Here is a 21,084-nt window from a genome sequence, read left to right on the forward strand (position 1 = left end):
GCCACAGGACAAAGCTCATGTGGAAGAGGGCAACCCAAGGTCTGTGGCTTCCCGAAATAGGCTGGGAGGGATGAAATCATGAAAGGGACTGGTTTAGTGCCGTAAATCAAGTTACAGCTCAAATAAAAATGACCTTAAGCGATGGCAAGCTCTCAGTAACTCAATTGAAAGTTTGGCCGTAGTACCTTAACCATGTACTAGAAAGAAGGCTCTTTACGCTGATAGCAGCACTGTCAGCACGTGATTGATAATCTTATCGATAAGCTCGATAAACCGCCCATGGGAATTTTTCGTATCTCCGCAGCCCACTCCGCTCGCCGCAGCAACCAAACGCACCTCAACAACTCAACATCATCTTTCCTCTCCGTGCTGCTGGCAGTACCTCATCCTCGAACGCCCTTTCACTCATTTAACTCCATCAACAATGGCCCAAGGTCTCGTCAAAAAGACTCCCGCAAAGCCTGGCTCCGGCGCGAAGCGGTACGTCCATCCATCCATCCAGCATTATCGCATCACCATTATCTCCATATCGGTTCGAGCAAGAGACAGTCGGCTAACAGCTGTTCTGCGTGAACAGACCAACAACCCTGGGCCCCAAGAAGGGCCGTAACAGCCAGATCGCGCCGAAGAAGGCTTCGCTGATTAAACAGCAGAAGATTACGAAGGTTCGTCGCATACACATTTCATACTAGTCTGCTGGACAGCAACAGACGACAACGGTCATATGTCATAGGGGCGTAGATTGACATGTGCGTGCAGAAACTCTCAGCCGGATTAACTGCGAGGACGGAACGGAGTCTTGCGCAGCGGGCTGGACACCTTGAGTTGCTTGCGGGAGGAAAGAAGGACAAGAAGGCCGCGGGTGCTAAGGGGGAGAAGAAGGGTGGGAAGTAATGAATTAAACGGGGGATGGACCTGTTGGTCCGAGAGTTGGACATATCCGGATTTTTAGCAGATGATGCATAATGAAGTTTTGATACCCATCTACCTACTCTACTGCAGTGCGGTTTTTGCTATATACAAATAGAACACCAAGAACCTAGAGTTAAGCTCAGGTGTGCAGCTATATATATGAGGAGGGTAAATGTACTTGAAAGCAAAATGTCCATGCAGCCAGCGCAATGAGAATCATAGTTCAATCCGATATCAAATCAAGAAGAGAATCATGCAAAGAGTTTTTTAAACAGCAAAAAAAGCACATGAGAGATTCGTAAGTCATAAACAGGGGAAAAAACGACGCTGCAGGGGTATCTCAAATAACAGCTTAACCACTCCGCCAGTCTTTTGGTCGGTTCGGATCTGATGGTTGATCAAGACCTAGGTCGTCCAGCTCGAATGGGCGCTCCAGATTGCTCGATCAGCTCTGCGCCTCGTTCGACCCAAGCCTTGAACCCGTTGTCTGTAGGGTCAACCGGAAAGTCGTCCCAGACAGGGTTCTCCGCATCGGCATAGGTTGACCAGATGCCCTTAGGAACCTCGGAAGCGCACCAAGACGGTAGCTTGGCCAGGACACAGGTGTAGTAAACATAGAGGATCCTGCACAGTAAGTCGACACGGTCCACATAGTGCTGCTTGGTCGGGTCAGGCTCGTGGCCGCCATCTCCGAGGCGTCTCCACCAGGATACTCGCCAACGGAGGGTAAGAAGGATATGGCCCAGCTCCTTAAGGAAGTTCATGTGGGTTTCTTGGGAGATCTGTTTCCATTTGATGTTGTAGAAATCGCGCTCCAGTTTGCGGAAACCTTCGACTTCGAGCATACGGCAGACGATACGCGAGAGCTGCGCTGCGAGGAGAATCTCACGCTGATGCTCTTCGTTGTTGACGTCCATCAGCTTTTCTTCGCCTCCAGCTTCTAGGGGGACGAAACTGTAGCAGGCACGGCTAGGCATGTTGTTCCATTGGGAAAGCAGGGTCTAAAATATTAGAAGAGGAACATACTGAAAGTTTCGACAGACTCACGTAGATATTGCGCATTGGATCACAGTCCTTAACGCAGGTCAACCAGTTCTTGGACTTGTCTTTCGATTCCACGATCCGTCGATCGATGAACTCAAGGAAGTTTGAGCGCGAGTTGCCATTGTACTCGCTCAAACCCCGGAGGAACTTGTAGGTTTCTCCCAGGTCAAGCACGTAAAGAGAGCCCCACGCTTGGCTGGCACGAATGTTGAATTTGCCCTGTCGCTCGCCAAGGTATGAAAGCAGTTTGTTCAGGTCAAACTCGGACGGAATGTCTAACCGGACTCGTCCAGCTTTATCGAGTGTAGGATGGTTAATAGCTCGTTGAGCTATAATAGTTAGCAATGAGCGGAATTGACGGTGTATTGAACATACAGATATAGTTGCATGTTCCGTACTCAACAATGCTTGAGAAACATGCCCGAGCACACGGCTGCTCATGCAGCGTGGGACGGCAGGCTTCGCACGGAGCATTCCCATCACACTGACCGCGTTAGCCATCACTTCGTGACGAATGACCGAGATATTTACCTTTCGCTTGTTTAACCGACACTGGACGCAAGTATCCTTGTTCTTCCTTCGCATTCCGGCGTTCGCCCTACCAGCCATGCTCAGAGGTCCCTTGCGACGAGCACCACGGGGTGGAGAGACGAAATCCGCAGAAGCAATAGAGCCACCTTGACCGTCCTCTTGTACGATCTGAAGCGGCTTGTGACTGTCTTGGCTGAGAGCGATACTTGGGTTGCGCTTCTTGCGCTTCTTGATCGCAGCGGACTGGACTGCAAGAGCTTGGGGCCTAGTAGGTGGGCGTTGCGTAGCAACAGGCGAGGCTCTCGTACTCGGAGGAACAGAGGAGAACAGAACCTCTGGATCTTCACTCACAACAAACGCAGTAGCTGTCTGCGGCTCTTCTGAATCCTCAGAAGCCTCACTCTTCTGAACCTTCCACTCTTCTTCCAGTTGGCGATCTGCGAAAGCCGGGACGTCCCCTCCAGTAGCAGAGTAGAAATCACAGGTACCAGGGATGTCATCGGAAACAGACGAATTTTCAGATTTGTACTGAACCACGTCTTGCGCCGTTACCTCATCCTTGATGAAGAAAGGCCGCTGCGGGAATGAGGAAAATGATGAGGGCGAGGTCATGTTGCTAGGCATTTGAGACTCGGAGCTGTCGACCCAACGCGTCTCGAGGGATTGTAAAGCATTTTGATAGCCGTCCAGGTGTTTAGTATTCCTGTTGAACGGCTGTGAACCCATGCCCACAGCCATCGGAGACTGTCTCGTCAGAGATTCGGCGTTGGTAACTGGCTCTGTCCAGGGTTCATTCGCGAAAGAAAACGCATGAGGAATGCTTTGGAACGGCATGAAGTGATCCGATGGAATATCAGAGAACCCCTGTCCCTGCGACAATGCGGTACCATCCTCAACAATAAATGCATCGGTATTAGTTGGCTCTTTGGCATATGGGTAGAGCAGAGACCCTTCCATCGGGAAGCCGGTCATCATGTTGTTGAACATTAAGGGCGTCCATGACTCGTCCAATTGAAAGTTATCGTCGGCGGAAGGTAAGGTCTTGGGGCTCACGGTGCTGCTAAGGGTCCCCTCAGCGGAGGCCTCCGCTAGCCCAAACTTGTCTGGCGAGGTTGCATGCTTGCTACTATACGAAGCGCATTAGCCGGCGTTCTCCGGAAGCGCCATAAATCCAGTACGGTTCGTACCTGCAATCATCGCTGTGGTAGTCGCCAGGCTGCCCTAGTAAAGAGGTGTTGCCGCTCAAGTCCGCAAACTCCGAGTCGCTATGGTTTGAATCCTGGCTCGTATCCCAATCCAGCGGCTGTGCGTACCCTGTGTTTTCCCACGGTATAGTGAAGGCGGTATCTGGTTGATAGCTATCGAGAATCTTGGGGTCAATGCCCGCAGCGTTCTGAGCACTCTCGCAGTCCATACAGGGGAGTCCGAAAGCGGGGGCGCGTCGTGATATGCGAGAAGCCGGCAAGGTCCCCGAATCGACAGGTGGTCGGGGAGGGTTGTAGGCTGCGCGAATGCGACAACACAGGTCAGGTACGGGCGATGGAGGATTGTTAGGGAATCCGGAGGTTGGGAATACCTCCAGATAAGTAGCGATGATCGATGTGAGAGAGAGAGAAGAAGGAAAGAGGGAGAGAAATTTGGATGACAAGAGAAGTTCCCCACCAGACTTGAGGCGATCGGCCTCCGATGCGGTGCGCAGTCGTCAGAACTGGACGGTGATTACTGTTAATAATATCCGTGCACGGGCCAGCAGTCTCAGTTTTATGTCTCTTATGCCTGGCAATTGTCGAGTAAGCTGGTCTTTATAATTCCTGTCGAGCGAGTCTTTGTCGGTGTTTTATGTGTTGTGTGTAGTCTATGGCTCCTACTGCAACCTCTCTGAAGATCGAGGCAGATCAGTCTGGGCATGAAACCTCCCTCCAAATTCATGATCGCCAACCGCGCCAACACACCAAGAAATACCAAGTCCATAGCCCGCGTCACTATAGCCAGATCACCCAGCCCTCATTGCGAGATAACGCCCGGTTTACTCATACGATGTTTAATGCTCGCTATCAGCATTACGCACGATCATCCCATCCAACAGACCAGCTGACCCTCGTCGCAGTCGCACAGTACAGCGTCCTCACCCTCGTTCCAGGTTCGGGATGCGCTCCAATGATCGGTTTTTACTCAGCCGGAGATGGAGTAATAGCATGATTAATGGTATGCTACCAAGACCGATCCAGGGCGCCCTTCTAGAAGCGTGTTCCGTTCGGAGTTATTCTTTGGTTAACCCTGAGCTGACTCTGAGCGGAACTACGGGTAAATATCACCTCAGGACGCCCGTCCGAGTCTCAACACTGAGTCAACAGCCAACAAGTAGTGACATTTCACGGCTTGGCTAAGCAAAGAATGTACCCGCCCCTCAACAAATGCATTGCGCACGCCGGCCTTCTCCTTCCTGCGATGCAAAAAGAATACTCCGTACCATCCGTAGAAGGCCCGGAGCCTGGCCGGAGGTGCCCAGCTGGAGGCCCCAGACCAAGATCTCCCTGTCAGCCCCGTGTAGTTTGAGGCATGAACCCACCAGAAAACTCTGTGTCATCATTCATGCTACAGCCGCTCCAAATCTCGGCGCTTCACTGTTGTTTCGTGAACTATATCAGGATCCATCTTGGCATGCCTCACTCATAACTGATCTTCTCCCTCTTTCGCTCCCATTCCAAATCGCTCGGCATCTGACTCGACATCTGCCTTAACACGCACCTTAAGTAAGCTGGCAGCTTTCTGGATTCTGGCGGCGGCTGGCCATGGTTGGAGTCTGGACGGCGGAGATTGTTCCCCACGAGAGCTCACCGAATCCTCTTTTTGTCTATCTAAGTCTGGGCACGTCTTGTCCCATACTATACCTGTTCTATACACCTTTTTTCACCTTATCTTGTCACCTATACCGTATATGTAATTTCATTTCATACATCGCCTGATCCCTCTCTCCCCGCAAACTCCCAAAAGCTTCACCGTGACGATGAAGTCGAGAACGACGAGAAGTGACATCGGTAGAAAACGGGCAATGAAAAGGGCTCATCCCGAAATAGCTATAAATACAAGAAAATGGGTAACCTCGCCAGTTATCGTTCTAAGATTCCACGAATTCAAAAGGTCCCAGTTTGCCTCTTACTTAGGTCATAACTATATCCGGCAAGCCGTAACTACATACATACCCTATCACCGCCAAGTATTGAAACACTACTCAAAATACCTTCGGAAAAGGCGCCTGTGATGCATATATTGGTATGTTTTCTTTTTTGCTTCCTTGCTCGAATCAGTGCCGTCCATCCATTGCTTCGCCTCGCCGCAGCCGTCATGCCTTTGGTGATCATGAAGTCACCAGACCAAGCCCAGCAGCATTAGGCACTCACCATTCCTTTCCATTCGCTCCCAATCGAGCAGAAACAAGATGACGGCGCGGTGGCTGATCGGACATGGCCCGAGATCGGGAGCCTCCGATGGAAGGATGATGGAAATTGGACGCATCATACAGATCTAGAAACAGACTAACAGAATCCCCAGCTAGTCAACGACGACGGCCCGCCCTCGGCGCGCCTCTCTCCATACGTGCAACCCCTCGTCAACGCCCTCCAACGCGCCGGCCATCTCGTCTCCGTCGCCATCCCCGCCGCATCCCGTTCCTGGATCGGCAAAGCGCATATCATCGAAGCCCCATTGAAAGCAACCTACGTGCCCCCAGCCGCATTCCGCAACGACGGCACCTGGGACGAGTCATACACAGTCTCCGATGAGAGCGAAACCTCATGGCCCTGGGTGGTAATAACAAACGGCACCCCCGCCAGCTGCGTGCAACTCGGCCTCTTCAACCTCTTCAGCGACAGACCCCCGATCGACCTGGTAATCTCCGGCCCGAACCACGGGCGCAACGCATCAACAATCTACAACCTCTCCAGCGGAACCGTAGGAGGCGCGCTTGAAGCCGCGACATGCGGAAAGCGCGGGATCGCAGTCTCGTTCGGCAGCAAGGATCCACAGCCAGACGATATCATCGAGGCGGCCGCGCGGCTGGCCGTGCGCATCGTGCACCATCTGCTGGAGAACTGGGATGAGCGCGTCGAGCTGTATAACCTGAACATCCCGATGCGGCTGGACGTTGAGACGCGGCCTGTGCTGTATACGAGGACGCTACCGTATTATTGGTCGCAGGGGTGTCTTTATGCGGAGGTTGATGCAGATGCAGATGCAGCTGCAGGTGCAGGTGTGGGTGGGAAGAAGGCGCTGGCGAATGGGGTGAATGGGTATGGACATGGGCATGGTCTTACGAATGGCGTGGAGAAGGAGAAAGAGACGGATATTGCGATGCTCAGCAACGGCGTTCAAAGTCAGACGAATGGGACGAAACCTGCCTCGACCTCGACGCTGAAATCGCGCGATTTCAAGTGGTCCGCCCAGCTCACGGACATGAAGAAGGCTCTGCAGGACAGTCCAGAGGGCACAGATGCGCATACCGTGTTGAACGGAAGCACCAGGTATGAATTGCCCTTCCCACCCAAGTCAGACCCTGGATTTGAATGCTGATTTTGGATTATCTAGTGTGACACCTCTCTGCGCGAACTTCTGGTATGTGCCGGGGTTAGAGGGCCCTTTGCATCTTTGATTTGATATAGCACGGCTAGATCGGTTTCCTATGATAGATTTCCGACTACTAGATACCTACTTGCTAAAATGATACCCGCAACGGTTCCTTGTTTTTGACACTCTCCTTGCATTCGAGTCGAACGGCTGCATTCTTGAAAAGAGCTCTAGCCCTGAAAGGTCCATACGGCTAATAAGGTTCAAGGCTGGAGCAAAATGAAGATGTCTTACATATCTCAAGAGAGTGAAGAAACGGAATGGCGATCATTGGAGTATCATATAGCTCAAGATAAGCGTTTACCTAAGAAAAAGCCAAATGACAAGCTTTGCAACGGGCTGAAGTGCATTGGGGGAGGTAGATATTAAGAAGTAAGATTAAGCTGCACCACGTCACAGCGCCCGTGCAGCTTCCCCAGCTCCACTCTCCACAACAGATGCCTGCTCAGCACGCATCTTGCCCTTCGCAGCAGCGGCTTCCCCCACGCCCATCCGGCGTGCAACGTAGCGCTGCGCAATGACACCAATAGCAAGCGATATAGACTCCTCAATCCATTCAGCCGCCCACTCGCGGGGGTCGACGCCACCACTTTCGACGATTTCCGCAATGTCTTCCGGAACAACGGCGCGAGGCACGTGGCCCTCTGCAGATTCAGACTCTGGGTCAGGTGCAGGAGCTGAGGAGGCGTCTAGCCAGTTGACCCATTTCTGGGGAATGGCCTGTGAGACGGTGTGGAAGGCAATGCCGTGGATAGGGTCGTGGAGGTAAAGGGCGAAGGTGATTTCTTCTTCTGGTGCGTCGGAGACATCAACTACACCCTGCGGGACGGCCTTTTCCGTTGCTGGGCCAGTCTGGAAAAGGTCAGCGGTAGAGGTTGTCTGGGCGACGGCTTGAATGGCGAGAAAAATGTCGCTGCTCCGAACAGGGTTGGTCTCGCTGAGCACTTGGGTGGCTTGCTTCGCGGCTTCTTCAACCCCGCCCCTAGAGGCGTAGAATTCAGCCGCGTACCCCTCCGCGCTGGCTCGGCAAAGCTTGGTTGCCTCCACAAGGCCGGACACGGCTGAAATGCTGCGGGGGTTTCCTGGAGTGACAGTGCGCCACCATGGACCGTCACGCCAGCCTGCGGTTGATGTGCTATTGTCTTGCCCACGCTTGGGTGCGGATTCCTGGCCTCTCTGGATCACTAGCAGATCGCCTCCTTCGACCTGGGACATGACACGAGAAAAGACCGCGTAAACAAGGGGGTCGAGGCTGGGGTATCCTGACAAGTCGTGTGTAACGTGGATCTGGAGACGCTCGTGTGATGAGATCGGGGGTGCAATCGTGTGGATGAGCGAAGTAAAGGTAGGTATAGCCATGCTGCGAAGCTCGCCGCCTAGCGATGTCAGTATAAGCATGCCATTTATATGGTCGGAAGCAATTACCCAGATCTCGTAGTGCACCGACATTCCCTTTCACCTGCTCCGCCCACTTCAGAGCTTCTTCATTCTGTTGGATTTCCTTGACAGCAGCCTCAGCCTGTTTCATAGCGGCAGAAGCAGTCGCCGTCGCAGTCGCAAAAATTCCTCCCCACCAGCCTCCGCCGCCACTAGATGTCTTTTCCTCAGCTGGCGGTTGCTGGCTAGGAGCAGGTTGCGCATCTGCGGCTTGGTTGTATCGACCACTCTCTCCGGACTTTCGAGGCGCGGGCTTATCCTCACTCAACCGGCCAGCGGGTGTCGCTGGTTTGGGCGATTTTGCTGATGCTCTTGGCTCATGCGTTGATGTTCGCGGAGTTCCAGCCCGACTGGCAGGGCGCTGAGCTGCCAAGGATCCCAGCTCGGCCAGGATATCCTCATCGGACTGGGGAGGGGCGGTAGTTGCGGTGGTAGCTGCGGGCTTCGTCGAGGGTTCTGTCGCGGTCTCGAGGCCTAGATTGTCGAACTGAGCGAGAAGCTCGTCACTCGTGGGCTTCGCGCCTTTTGGGGGCATTGTGGTTTTCGTTTGTGTTTTGGATGAGATAATGGGAGCTGCGATGACGCGGGTTGTTGTGCTTATTTGCTGGAGCGGTGGAGAACCTACGGCCTGCGCCAAGAAGCTTTAGCGTGCATACAGCTTAGAGAGCACAGGGTCGAGAGAACTTCTATCACTGCCTTCAACTTTAAGCTGGAAGGTTTGTTTTGAGGTTGTACTGATTGGTATAATACTAGTCTGACGAAGAGATCCTCTCTTGACTAATTGGTTGTCTAGCCTTTTATTGAGCTTCAGCCAGAGTCAACTCGACGTTATGACAACTAGTCACAGCACACAAGCAATGGAAATCTCCTGCACCTAAGCTCCGAAAGGCCAAGTAACCCTTGTCCCTCTAGTTTCTTATATCCCATCGACCGCCTACTGAGTTCTACCGAGCAGCATTCAATAGCACCATATTACCGTTTCGCAAGCGCCCTCCTAGCAACCAAGAAAACGGCGTCTATGCATTCGACTTGGGAGTGGGACAGCAGCGAAACCGTTGCTCGCTTATGGTAGAATTTCTGAAGTTTCTTTCATCATGTTCATGATCAGAGAGAATGCGGCCGAGGGCGGAGCACAGCGGAATGACGCCGGGCGTGATACCGATGCTACAACTAAATCATATAGCTCCTATCAATTTGAAGGGAGCGTTCAAGCCATCGGCAAGCTTTACGAGTGGTCTGGGTATTGATGGGCGTGGTATCGTAAACGACTGTTGGGAAAGATGTGTAGAAGTGTAGATGGTAGGATGTAAACAGGCCCGCCGCGGACCCTCCGTTCCCGCAGTCCACGCGGGGTTGCTTGGTGGGCCATGATCGGACTCACTCCGTCCCTGATTCCCAAGTATAAATTCGCCATCCTATCCCTCAATGAGTCACTCCTTAGCAGGTACATACACAAGACCTACTACTACCAAGTCAGGTTCAATTGCTCTCCATTGGATACTGGGTGAGTCGCATTGTCAAATATCAATCAGGTCGTCAATGACCAGTACAAGTAACTGACGCAGTCTTGAATATCTGGTGACCAACGACATATCGCAGAATATAAACTTCGAATATAAGTTTAAGACACATCGAAATGCGCCTCCCGTATGTCGCCGACCCGCCACCAACGGACACGCCCGAGGAGGCCGAGATTCTGGCAAGGGTCCAAGCCAGACGTGCACCTAATGGCCTCCTCCCACTAGATCGAGCTCTTCTGCATTCATTCCCCGTGGCAGACGGATGGAACGCATTTCTCGGCGCCATTCGCCAGAGGACCAGCCTCAGCGATGTTATCCGTGAACTTGTCATATCCCGTGTGGCAATCCTCAACGGCGCCTTGTTTGAGTGGGAGCAGCACTCGCCATTGCTATCACAGGCAGGGCTGAGTGATGCAGCGCTGCAAGTTGTCGGCGATGTTGATGCGGATATTGATGCAAAGGTGGCGGAAGGAGTGTTTAGCGCTGCCGAAGGTGCTGTTTTGCGGTATACCGATGCCGTTACGAAGACTGTCACTGTGCCGGATGAGATTTTCGCCGCTGTTAAACAGCGCTTTAGTGGTAGAGAAGTTGTCGAGATTACTGCGACTGCTGCTGCTTATAATTGTGTCAGTCGATTTTTGGTTGCGTTGGACGTTGGAGAGAAGAACCAGTGAGGGACCCTGATATATATTTGGAGGAAGGAGTATCGTGACAGGAGTCTTCTACCTTTACTCGAGTCAAAAACCATGCATGAAGCCTAGTATTTCCATATCCTAAGCTCCCGTAGAGAGTAAACAAACGGATTGGTCCTGGGTCTTGGAAGCATGCATGGCATTATGCATCACACTATCACCAATCTAATTTCCACTTGTTTCTGATATATACTTCGGGAACGTAAACTAAGAGTTAAAAGTGCAGCCATGATAAGGCCAAACTTTCCCCTCAGTTGCACTAACCATCCAATAAGAATCAGCTAAATTTGTTCTTCCAAACCAATCGATCTCTGCTAACATTTGTGTCTCCTATAGTTCCATGGCTACAGTGAATGATGTCAATCGAGGTAATATCAATACGCAGTAAGTATATTTGCTCCAATGACAGCACGCGACCAGGGGAAACTCCAAAACTCAACCAGACTGAACCTCAGCCGGGAAGACCTATTCATACACAATTCAAATCATACACCAAAGTATACCTAGGGTACTTACTGTGTTACTATACGCCTATTAGTCAATAGTGAGGCCTCTGAATCACCCATTGTCAAGGCTGTTAAGCAGAGACCGGGATCAAAGCCGGGGATCGATTGGCTGACGGAGTGGGTCTAACCTAGGGAAGGCGTAATATTGGCCGATGCGCGTAAAGGCCTGTATGAGCGCTAAGGAGCAGTAATTTAGGATCATCTCTAGTTCTTCTTCTACAGGCCCTCGCTCTCAGAACTGTACAGACTCAGGTTTTTCCCTCGTCTACACCTCCCCCATCATCGAGTCCTTTTCTTTGTCGAGTCCAGCTCTAGTGGACTGCCGCTGGCTGTGTTTGCCTGCCTTTTGCCCTTCTATTCTTCGTTTTTAATTCAGCTGCTTCTTGTCTTTTCCTGCTACAACCCCGTCAATCTCATACTTCTTGTCAGGTCTTTTCCCGCCTCCTGCACTGGATAAGCCACTAGCACAACCGTCAATCCCTCAATCTCTCAGTCTTCTAGTTCTGCACAAATTTGATCGAGGACTGATCTGCCCTGCGCTCTGTTTTGGGTGTGGTCGGGACGCATAGATTTCTGCTTACCCGCTTGGTTCGTCTCTACTTTAGCGGTTCCAGAACTCCTGCGTGCCTTACTCTACTACTACACTACGCTTCATACATTCAATCCAATCCCTGGCAACCACTCGCGACTCCATTCTCTTGTTCGACTACCCTGTCGCTATCCCTGAGTCGCCCTCTGGGTCTCTTCTCTGGGGTAGTCGAGCCTGTTTTCCACCCTTATCTCGGCCTATTCGATCTGTTGTTCCTGTCTTAATCGGTAAGTGTTACATCTCGTTGTTTCGCTCGCACCACGTATGTGGAATTCTCCAACGCATTGTCAAAGCTTTGCCTACCACTCGTTCCTGCGATTCTATGCATTCATCCAATTACTTGCTTTTTTGGTTTGTTCTTTCCGCCACTCACTCGAGGGACTCAATCCTTACTCTTGCTTCTTTTGTCTTACAATCTTTCCTTGAGCAATCTATTACTTTGTCTTGGCAGCACAGCGAACTTTTCAAGCAGGCTTTGATCGACTGACTCTATGTCCAGGCTCCTTGATTTTGAAATTCCATCTTAGAGGCTGGTCTCTGACTTTGGACCTTCTTGTAATTTTCTTTTTTACTTCTATTTGCGCGCTCTGTTTCGGCGAACCATGAGACCCGTTTCTCAAAGTGAAGCGGACATGGAGAGCCATACTTCAGAGATGGCCAGCCAAGACTCTCCGCTGCGCCGAAAATTCTCCGAACCCATACACGAGAATTCTAACTCTACCAAAACAACACCCTCACCAGTACCAGATGAGCCAATATGTGACCAATGTGGGAAACACATTGAATCATCTGCTGACATGTCTCTCGATGCAGCCATCAAGTGGCACATGGACTATAAACACAATGGTGCCAAGGACATGGCCCCGTATAACCGTGATACTGTTCCAGATTACGAGAGTCAGACCTATGATGGCGATGATGATGATGAGCAGGCTGAAAATGGAGATATGGCTGTTGATCAAGTCAATGGCTCACCTCGCTCAGCAGACTATAATGACGACAATGCCGAAGCAGCTGAAGAAGAAGAAGCAGCAGCTGCTGCAACTGAGATGTATGGTAATGGAGAAGAGCGTGCTGATGCAGATGGCGCTGAGACCACTGGTTATGGAGAGTTACCTGAGAATGAATCCGATGTCGCTCTCTCTAACCAGTTGCACGAGTTTTCTCGCGAGGAAGATTCTGCATCTATCGAGAAACGCCTTCACAATCTATGGAACATCCATGATGTTCGTGAGTTTACGGAAGATTACGAAGACAACACCGCCGAGATGAATGAGACCTGGACAAGCGTATTCAGCGAATCAAAGCGCGGTAAGAAGCGCGATGCGCCAGAGCTTCTCCAGCGTCCGGATCCTTACAAGACGACAAAGGTCGGACGGGGCGAATTTCTCGAAATGGCACCTCTTGAGGATTTTTTGGCTCAACTTCGCGATCCGGAATTGCGCTCCAGCGACGAGTTGTTTGCTATCACCGAGAACGTCGCTTATGCGCTGAAAGTATGGCAAGATGAGTTTCTGGCGATCGACAAGCTCCAAAAGCTGGCTACCAGGCACAATCTTAAAATCACGAGTGATCCACGGAAACTCGAGCGCTCTCAGGTTTTCGAAGATAAAAAGGAAGCAATGCTGTACGGCTACAAACACGACCCGAAAGAAGACAAAGTCGGCTTCCAGAATCCTTTCTTGCAGGGTGGTTTCAAACCCACACCGGCTCAATACAGGAAAATGGTGCAAAAAGCTGGCGTCAATAATCCTAACCCTGATGGATGGCGAACAATCTCCAGGTTTGGTGTTGATCATGTCCCCAAATTCCAGAATCCTCCTCGTGAAGACGTTATTGCAAAGGCAACCCGGAAACGCAAGGCTGCTGAACTCGAAGCGGCTACTAGGGCCAACGACTCCGATGAAGCTGCAGCCACCGAGACTGCTACGCCCGCTGACGCCGACCAAGATTATGCTAATGCTGCAAAGCGCCGTGCTCGCAACCGCGACTCCGCCGCCGAGAATGGACGGGGTCTCGGTACGCGCGGCCGCGGTGGTCGGTCTCGCGGAAGAGGTGCTGCTCGTGGAGGTTCGCGTGCTGCTTCAGAGGCCCCGCTGGCTCCAGCGCCTGCACATAGCACTTCGGCGAGCGCAACGCCTGTACCGGAAGATTTACAAGCACGGCTCGGTGCCTCGCAACTGGTACCAATCGAACCGGCACCGAACGGAGGGTCGGCAACTACATCTGACACCAATCTACTACTAGGGGGTGCGCAAGGCGTGCTTGATGCTGCAGAAGTTGCGCGACGACAGAAGATTGCGAACTCAAAGAATCCGAAACGGACAGAAGCTATGCTCAACCACTGGGCTCGCTTTAACCGAGAAGGACGAGTGCGAAATCCAAAACGGTCCAAAGCCCAAATCGAAGCGGACAGGGCTGCAGAGGCGGCCAAGAAGGTCACAGACGGCCCCAAACTCGGAATCAAACAGAAGAAGAAATCTGTCAGCCCCGGGGCCGTGGCTCTTCCTACAACCCCGCGAGTCGACGCCGGCCTTGCACCTGCACCGCCGCCAATACCGTTGGCTCCCCCGCCTCAGTTGGCGCCCGGTCCTCACCCGCATCCTCATCCTCATCCACACCCACATCCTCATCCTCATCCTCACGGCCATCCTCATCCTCATCCACATCCCCACCCACATCAGCCTCCACCTCCACCTCATCATCCTCATCCGCATTCGCATCCTCATACTCCGCAGCTGCCGCCGCAACTGCCACCGCAGCTTCAATCGCAACCGCTTCCGTCACAATTGCCACCGCTTGCTGCGCCTCGAGGCTTGGCTCCATATCCACCTCCGCATCTAGATCCTAGGCCCATGCCGCCATTTCCTCTCGCTCGTGGACCTGGTCCTCTCCATCAACCGCCGCCGCCTCCGTATCGCACGCCATACCCTGATTACTTCAACAGTCCATATGGACCACCCGGGCTACCTCCTCCAGGACATCCGCGACCTTAGTTGTCCCTCTCCTTCGACCACTTATCTTCCATATGTTTCTCTTTTTTAATACTAATGTAATCTATCTCACTTTTGTGGCAGGCTACAGGAAGGGTTGTACATCTAGTGCACGTTTTGTTTATACATACCCGGTTATACGGTTGGTCTCTGCTTTATGAGCGTTATACCAGCGAGAGGCGTTTGGTGTCCCATTTCCTTTCTCACGCTGTCTTATTTACACTGTACTTATCACTTTCTTTTTCTTGTACTATTCACCAATTGGTTAAGGGGCTATCAGTACTATATTTGGGGGGGGGGATAGTGTTCATCACTTAGACTGGAATGGAAGACAGGGAATTTTGTCAGTCTCGTCGTACCTAGAAGACTAGAATCATATTTTGGCCGGCTATCTTATCTAACTTCATAAAACGTTGCAGTCTTACTTGATATCACGTGCTGAGCTTATTGCACGTGACTGGGCTTCCTCCGGTCTTAGCAACTCACCATGACCGAAGATCTCCACCAACACTTCCGCTCCTCATCTCTACGTCCGCTGTCCTATTGACCCTCAATCTCTCATATTCTCTTTATCAAAATGGGAAAGAAACGACGCAGTCCTACCTTGGAAGAGGTTCTCGCCCGCCCTTGGTGTTACTATTGCGAGCGCGACTTTGATGACCTCAAGATTCTCATTTCACATCAAAAGGCGAAACACTTCAAATGTGAAAGATGTGGCAGAAGGCTCAATACAGCTGGAGGTATGCTGCAACTGTAGTCAGAACTATTGCTAGCTTTTCTAACTCGATTCTTCCAGGATTGTCGGTCCATATGAGTCAAGTACACAAGGAGCAACTTACGGCTGTCGACAATGCGCTGTCCAACCGATCTAGTCTCGACGTGGAGATTTTTGGCATGGAGGGAGTTCCCGAAGACGTCATTCAATCACACAACCAGCGCGTTATTGCTCAGTTCCAGCAGTCAGAGGCGGAGCGACAAGCGATAACGGGAAACCCGCCGTCCGGAGCGTCGACTTCGAGCGGCCAACCTGCGAAGAAACCAAAGGTCGAGAACATATCAGACTTGAAGAAGCGGCTTGCAGAGCACAAGGCGAAGAAAGCGGAGGCTCGAACTGGAGGGAGCAGTGGCGAAGCGACTCCTGTTGGTGCGGGTCAGACTCCAACCACAGCCGGATTTGTAAGTGCACTCTCGTAAGGCTTGGAATTACTTGCTAATTTGTCGCGTTTATAGACGCAGCCACCTACGACCGCCGCCCCCGCGCAAGCGTTCTCTTATCCTCAGCCATATGGCGGGGCTGGTTCCCCTTACCAGGCAACGGCAAGTCCTGTTTACCCAAACTTCTCCCCCGGACAATCGCAGTACCCTCCTCCCACGCAATACTCTACTCCCGGATACTCGCCGCAGCCAGTACCAGGGTTTGGAAACACGCCGTCCCAGTTTCCACAACAGCAACCTCCTCAAATCAACAGCCCACAAGCCACATTTGCTCCTCGGTCAGGAAGCTTACCTTCAGCGCCGAGTCTCCCTCAACGACCCGCTGTTGGCGCTCCGCAAGTCAACGCGTATCAGTTACAACAGATGCACATGGGCCATCCTCTTTCTACCGCGGCTGTCCCTGGCGTTGCCGACGGCGAGAAGCCCGAAGCTACGGCGTTCTCTTCCTCGGTTGACGACCTGATTTCTGGAGCAGCAAAACAAGCTGACCAGGCGGCGGCGGCTCCCAAGCCGGCAGAAGGTGCAGAAGAAAAGCCGAGCAAGAAAGATAAGTCGAAGCAGTCACGGTTGGTCTACTCAGATAACGAAACCAGCCCTGAGGAGAAGATGGCGAAATTGCCAAGGTACGCATTCGTTCCTGATCGCCGGGGAGAGACGGCGCTGCAAGAGCTTCCACCCTCTGTAGTCGTCGGCCAAGTACCCATTTCAGAGGCAACAGTTATGCCGGATCCTTGATCAGCACGAACCAGGTACCTCCGAGGACAACCGTCAGCAGGCGGCATGCAAGGACAGATTCGGGACAATATATTCCAGCTAAGTCGATGCATGTTGAAATTCTAGATACGCTATGAGTGCTTTTCTTTTTCTTTCGCTTCTGGACATATATCGTGCAATTCCTGCCCTGATGCTTTATCAGTAGTTCTGCCGGCGCACTTCTCCTTGCAATAGGCGCCGGCTTTACTCTCTGGAATCGAAAACGAGCAAAGCCACAGGTACAGAAACGGTTTGACGAGAATGGCCGGTCCGTTGTAGTCTCGGTGAGTGCGTTGCGTCGCCCTGACTCAGGAACTGATATTTGGGTTGTTACGAGCGATGCGGTTGCGACATCGATACCTGGCACTTGCTATTTGAACTGTTGTCTGGAGGAATGCGCCTACTCTGCTATACTTTGCTGCTGGGAGCCGGCCCGTCTTTATCCTCGTTCGCTTTCGTTACGTCGCATGGGCGGAGAAGAAGTTATCGTTCCTACTGTAAGTTTCGCCAAGGTAGGCAAAACTCCATTTGCATGTGAATCTGAGACATCACGAATACAACAAGTAATCTCAAAATTCCATCCTATCTTCTTTCCTTTCCTTTCCATCTGCCCAACCCTTACACGTAAGACCTCTAGACCGATTCTCGCACCCGGAACTCGTATATCTGGGGTCTAAAGCTTCCTCCTAACCGCACCCCCAAAAACTACAACCCCATAGATTGCCAATACACTCAAAACAAGCGGCACAAGCTTCCGCAGCCTGATGGCCCTTGGGATCGACGCACCGCCCAGCACAACAGACGCCAGGAGACCGATTTCCTCGCCGTAGGTCTGGCCCGCGCGCAGGCGCAGGAAGGAGAGGAGGTAGAGCGTGCCCACGGACAGGCCAGCGATTATGGAGGGGAGGGAGCCGGTCCGGCTGTAACCGATTATGCCGCCGAGGGAGGTGAGGAGGGAGAGGGTTAGGGCCGGGGTTGTTGGGACGGTGGCCTGAGATATAGTCAGTGGTTAGAGAGTGTAGGTAGGTAGAGGTATGACGGGTGTGAGACGGGGTGAGCTTGCGGGATTGAGCTTGGTGTTGAAGGAGAGGGTAGGTAGAGACTGTGAACGGGAATTGTGTACGGGGTCTCCGTAATCAGTGGATTATTGGGATGAGCGTACCATTGTGAGGTATTGAATTGATTCTGCTAGATCTATTGTTGTGTATGGATTGATGCGATGAGCTGAAGGGGGGCAGTAGTTGCAATTGTAAGCTGAGCTCTTGAAGACGACGACAAGACAAGCTATGCGATTGCGACACGATATGGTCTGATGTGGAGTAAGTTGAGAGGAGTGGGGAATTGACCGCGGCCGGAACGGACCCGGGTTACGCTTGGATTATTAATGCTTGATCGCTGCCATGCATAAACTATGCAGTCTCTCTGCCATCGGACATCGAAGTGCAAGGATGACCTGGATAACTCATTGCTGGGATATTACAGTTAGTTAGAAATTCGCATACCAGCCTCTGCTCTTGGATTTCAATTCCTGAATGTGGTTATGATCGTCTATTAACGAAAATATATATAAACAATCTATGAAGACAATCGGAGTATATATAAACGCTCAGAATCAGTTTTAGATGCTTTTGATGCTTCGCTTTTTAGTCAGTTTTGATCGATGCCATATAATCGTGGATCATTACTTTTCGTCTTGTCTCGTTAATCTTTTCGTGAAAAGCGTTGCGCGTGGTAGATAGGTGGTTATTCGTAACCGGTACCGTAGAAGGTCGAGGCTTAGGCAGCGTTACCATCTAAGCTCTGACATCATTTTTGGGAGGATTGACGGTCTCATGTTCGATTTCCGTTTCCGACTCATCAGAGTCCTGTCCTTTATCCTGACGCTGGAACCCTTTCCCCTCAACAATCCACAGTATCGGGATCGCCGAAAGTACAGAGATAGCGCTGAGGAACCACCAGGGCAGAATGATGAACCCGGCTCTGAGGCCCAACGTGAAGATCGGTCCGAGCATAGCAGGGCCAGCGGCGCGTCCGACGGCACTCATACTCGTGGCCACACCATTCAGCGTTCCAAGAATACTGAGACTTCCGGCGGAGTTCGTGAGCAGGATTGTAATACCGGGGAAATTGAAGATGGAGGCTGTAAGTTTGGAAAGGATCAAAAGGCATATTGAGGGGTATTGAAGGGATTTCGGGACGAGGGCTATGTAGGGCGTGAGCAGGTAGACGACGGGAAAGACGGCGGCGGAGGCTTTGACACAGTTTAGGACGCCAAAACGCTTTGCGCAGAAGGGGAAGATGTAGAACTGCATTATGATACCGATGCAACCGGTAATTGTGTAGAAGAAGCCGATTTTCTGGGAGTCTAAACAAGTTTGTTAGACACGACAGCAAGAAAGCTGAATGATTACTTACCCATGCCAAATCCTCCCACAAATTTGAATGGGAGTTCTACGTCTGGGTTCCCCTGCAGAGACTGGACAGGTGTGTGTAGGAACACTGGGAGAACCGACTCAAAGGCCATCGTGTGCACTGACATTAGAGTATACGCCAGCAAGATCAGGGTAGACTGTGGATTGAGCACTTCCTGCCAGCTGTGCTTCTTCACTTTGGCCACAGTCTGAGGCTTTGTAGAAGGTTGGCGCTCGCCCAGCAAAGGAGTCGTCTCATCGTCTTCCAACCTTTTCGAGGCCTTTCGGCGTTGACCGGTGCAAGGGCGAGTGAGCACCTCACCAAGCACGAGGCCTGGGTCACGATGGCCTTGCTTCGAGAGTAAAGTTTCCTGGTCCTGTTAGCAACAACCATAAGCCGTGAGGGGGTAACATACATGAAGAAACAAGAAACCCGTAGAGATACCAATGACAAAAAAGACCCCAGAAACCAGATTAGGCAGGAGAAACGGATACTCCTTGAAAAAGCCCGAGTTACCGAAGATCTCGGGAAACTTCTCCGTCGGCCTCGCAAGAGAGCCTCCAAACGACGGGCCAAAGATACTCCCTATCGTCCAGACCATGGGCATGATACTGAATGCTCTGGGTTGCAGCTCCTTATCCTGAACCATTTCTGCGACCATGGTCCGGATAATCCCAACATTCCCATTCATGAACCCGATCATACCGCGGCAGGCGACCAGCATAAACAGAGTTTTGGAAAGACCGAAAGCCAGAGAGAAGATCATGGTCGCGGTGAGTCCGAGCAGGATGATGGGTTTGCGGCCGAAACGGTCAGAGGCCGTGCCCCAGTAGACGGCCATTGCGGCCTGCGAGAAGGATGAGATTGCTGAGGTGAGGCCTGCCCATTTTGCGACTTCAGATTGGGGGATGCCGACGCTCTCGATCATTTCAGGCTGTCGCTGTTAGTATAGACTCCAATGTATGGGACTTAACTAGATGACTCACAAGGTACGGCAAATAGCTCGTAACGGCGATCGGCTCTGCGAAGCGACATATTGCTGCGCGGACGAAGTTAGCAAGATGTCAAACATCGTATTGGCGAGGTTGCCTTCTTACAGAGGATGAGCAGCTGCCGCACGGGCAGCTTAGGGGTGCTTGCATGCATCAACGGGCAGGGAACAGAAAAGCGCGAGGGCGTCGGTTAAGAGATCCGAAGCAAGCGACAGAAGTAAGAAAGCAAACAGAAAGAAACGAAGAGAGAAAACTCAACGATGAAAGACAAGAAAGAGTGGAGAGAAGAGAAAAGTGAAAGTCTAGAGCAATGGCTCAGATTTGGAGACAAACTCGCCATCGAGGTCTTTGCATGTGCCGCTTTCCCGCACTGACTGACTGAGCCTGCGAGAGCAAGGGCGTCAAGTGATCTTCCCCTCTTTCTGTAGCCTCGAGGTAATCCTTCGTCTCCTGCATGAGCTTGATTGACTTTAAACATGGCTGCGCCTTATCATACCGCTTCTTTCCTGGACCCAGCCCGCGCGTTTTTACTTGTTCAAGAGTTCTAGCGGAGTAGATAGCGGAGTCGAGCCGATGGGGCTTTGCTATTTGTATACTCCCATGTAAATGCCCCAGCAACGGTACTTCTGAAGCTGACACTAACCATGTCGCTTTCGGTGATAGATTTATAGGTGATAATCCAGCTCCATGCATTAGTAAAGTATAACGAATACTAATCATAGCTCTGGCCAATCGTGATCTCTGTGTGGTTTCACAACTGCTGCATCTACCAGGATCTAGGCAAATAGTATGTAGCCGCAGTGGTACAGAACGAGGCTTGAAGTTAAAAGACAACGGACATGATGTCAATCGGGAAATAGTCAAC

General features: G+C 51.7%; 9 protein-coding genes across 9 annotated transcripts; 5 read left to right on the plus strand and 4 right to left on the minus strand.

Annotated features, from left to right (window-relative positions):
• The first annotated feature begins 308 nt into the window (after positions 1-308).
• On the plus strand, positions 309-972 carry BDW74DRAFT_142731 (DUF2462 domain-containing protein). The gene is made up of 3 exons (XM_073722767.1): positions 309-480; positions 578-665; positions 760-972. Exons 1-3 carry the CDS (start codon positions 425-427, stop codon positions 892-894), a joined length of 279 nt encoding a protein of 92 aa, XP_073590022.1. The 5' UTR covers positions 309-424; the 3' UTR covers positions 895-972.
• Positions 973-4,361, minus strand: BDW74DRAFT_142734 (uncharacterized protein). Its single transcript, XM_073722768.1, has 5 exons — positions 3,675-4,361; positions 2,488-3,613; positions 2,332-2,440; positions 1,960-2,285; positions 973-1,913 (listed from the first exon to the last, which is right to left on the minus strand). Exons 1-5 carry the CDS (start codon positions 3,899-3,901, stop codon positions 1,311-1,313), a joined length of 2,391 nt encoding a protein of 796 aa, XP_073590023.1. The 5' UTR covers positions 3,902-4,361; the 3' UTR covers positions 973-1,310.
• A 1,323-nt stretch (positions 4,362-5,684) lies between these two features.
• Positions 5,685-7,319, plus strand: BDW74DRAFT_7366 (5'/3'-nucleotidase SurE). The gene is made up of 3 exons (XM_073733586.1): positions 5,685-5,760; positions 6,040-7,007; positions 7,072-7,319. The coding sequence occupies exons 1-3, from the start codon at positions 5,749-5,751 to the stop codon at positions 7,133-7,135; spliced, it is 1,044 nt and encodes a 347-aa protein (XP_073590024.1). The 5' UTR covers positions 5,685-5,748; the 3' UTR covers positions 7,136-7,319.
• A 184-nt stretch (positions 7,320-7,503) lies between these two features.
• Positions 7,504-9,082, minus strand: BDW74DRAFT_164839 (DUF5427 domain-containing protein MTC1; the record flags this gene model as incomplete). Its single annotated transcript, XM_073726322.1, has 2 exons — positions 7,504-8,486; positions 8,536-9,082. The coding sequence occupies 2 exons, from the start codon at positions 9,080-9,082 to the stop codon at positions 7,504-7,506; spliced, it is 1,530 nt and encodes a 509-aa protein (XP_073590025.1).
• A 935-nt stretch (positions 9,083-10,017) lies between these two features.
• On the plus strand, positions 10,018-10,823 carry BDW74DRAFT_142738 (carboxymuconolactone decarboxylase family protein). Its single transcript, XM_073722769.1, has one exon. The coding sequence runs from the start codon at positions 10,184-10,186 to the stop codon at positions 10,739-10,741; it is 558 nt and encodes a 185-aa protein (XP_073590026.1). The 5' UTR covers positions 10,018-10,183; the 3' UTR covers positions 10,742-10,823.
• A 1,130-nt stretch (positions 10,824-11,953) lies between these two features.
• On the plus strand, positions 11,954-15,139 carry BDW74DRAFT_7406 (uncharacterized protein). Its single transcript, XM_073733597.1, has 2 exons — positions 11,954-12,081; positions 12,354-15,139. Exon 2 carries the CDS (start codon positions 12,457-12,459, stop codon positions 14,848-14,850), a length of 2,394 nt encoding a protein of 797 aa, XP_073590027.1. The 5' UTR covers positions 11,954-12,081; positions 12,354-12,456; the 3' UTR covers positions 14,851-15,139.
• Positions 15,140-15,366: 227 nt separating this feature from the next.
• Positions 15,367-17,305, plus strand: BDW74DRAFT_142741 (putative C2H2 finger domain protein). Its single transcript, XM_073722770.1, has 3 exons — positions 15,367-15,587; positions 15,644-16,023; positions 16,078-17,305. Exons 1-3 carry the CDS (start codon positions 15,425-15,427, stop codon positions 16,795-16,797), a joined length of 1,263 nt encoding a protein of 420 aa, XP_073590028.1. The 5' UTR covers positions 15,367-15,424; the 3' UTR covers positions 16,798-17,305.
• BDW74DRAFT_142743 (TMEM14 family protein) lies at positions 17,306-18,171 on the minus strand. The gene is made up of 2 exons (XM_073722771.1): positions 17,978-18,171; positions 17,306-17,806 (listed from the first exon to the last, which is right to left on the minus strand). The coding sequence occupies exons 1-2, from the start codon at positions 17,978-17,980 to the stop codon at positions 17,489-17,491; spliced, it is 321 nt and encodes a 106-aa protein (XP_073590029.1). The 5' UTR covers positions 17,981-18,171; the 3' UTR covers positions 17,306-17,488.
• A 145-nt stretch (positions 18,172-18,316) lies between these two features.
• On the minus strand, positions 18,317-20,860 carry BDW74DRAFT_7428 (MFS transporter). Its single transcript, XM_073733601.1, has 6 exons — positions 20,716-20,860; positions 20,325-20,660; positions 20,214-20,266; positions 19,643-20,161; positions 19,231-19,597; positions 18,317-19,180 (listed from the first exon to the last, which is right to left on the minus strand). Exons 2-6 carry the CDS (start codon positions 20,371-20,373, stop codon positions 18,609-18,611), a joined length of 1,560 nt encoding a protein of 519 aa, XP_073590030.1. The 5' UTR covers positions 20,374-20,660; positions 20,716-20,860; the 3' UTR covers positions 18,317-18,608.
• Positions 20,861-21,084: the final 224 nt, after the last annotated feature.

This window comes from Aspergillus multicolor (genome assembly GCF_047715735.1).
Source record: "Aspergillus multicolor strain CBS 133.54 unplaced genomic scaffold BDW74scaffold_1, whole genome shotgun sequence".
In the NCBI taxonomy this organism is placed as follows: Eukaryota; Fungi; Ascomycota; class Eurotiomycetes; order Eurotiales; family Aspergillaceae; genus Aspergillus; species Aspergillus multicolor.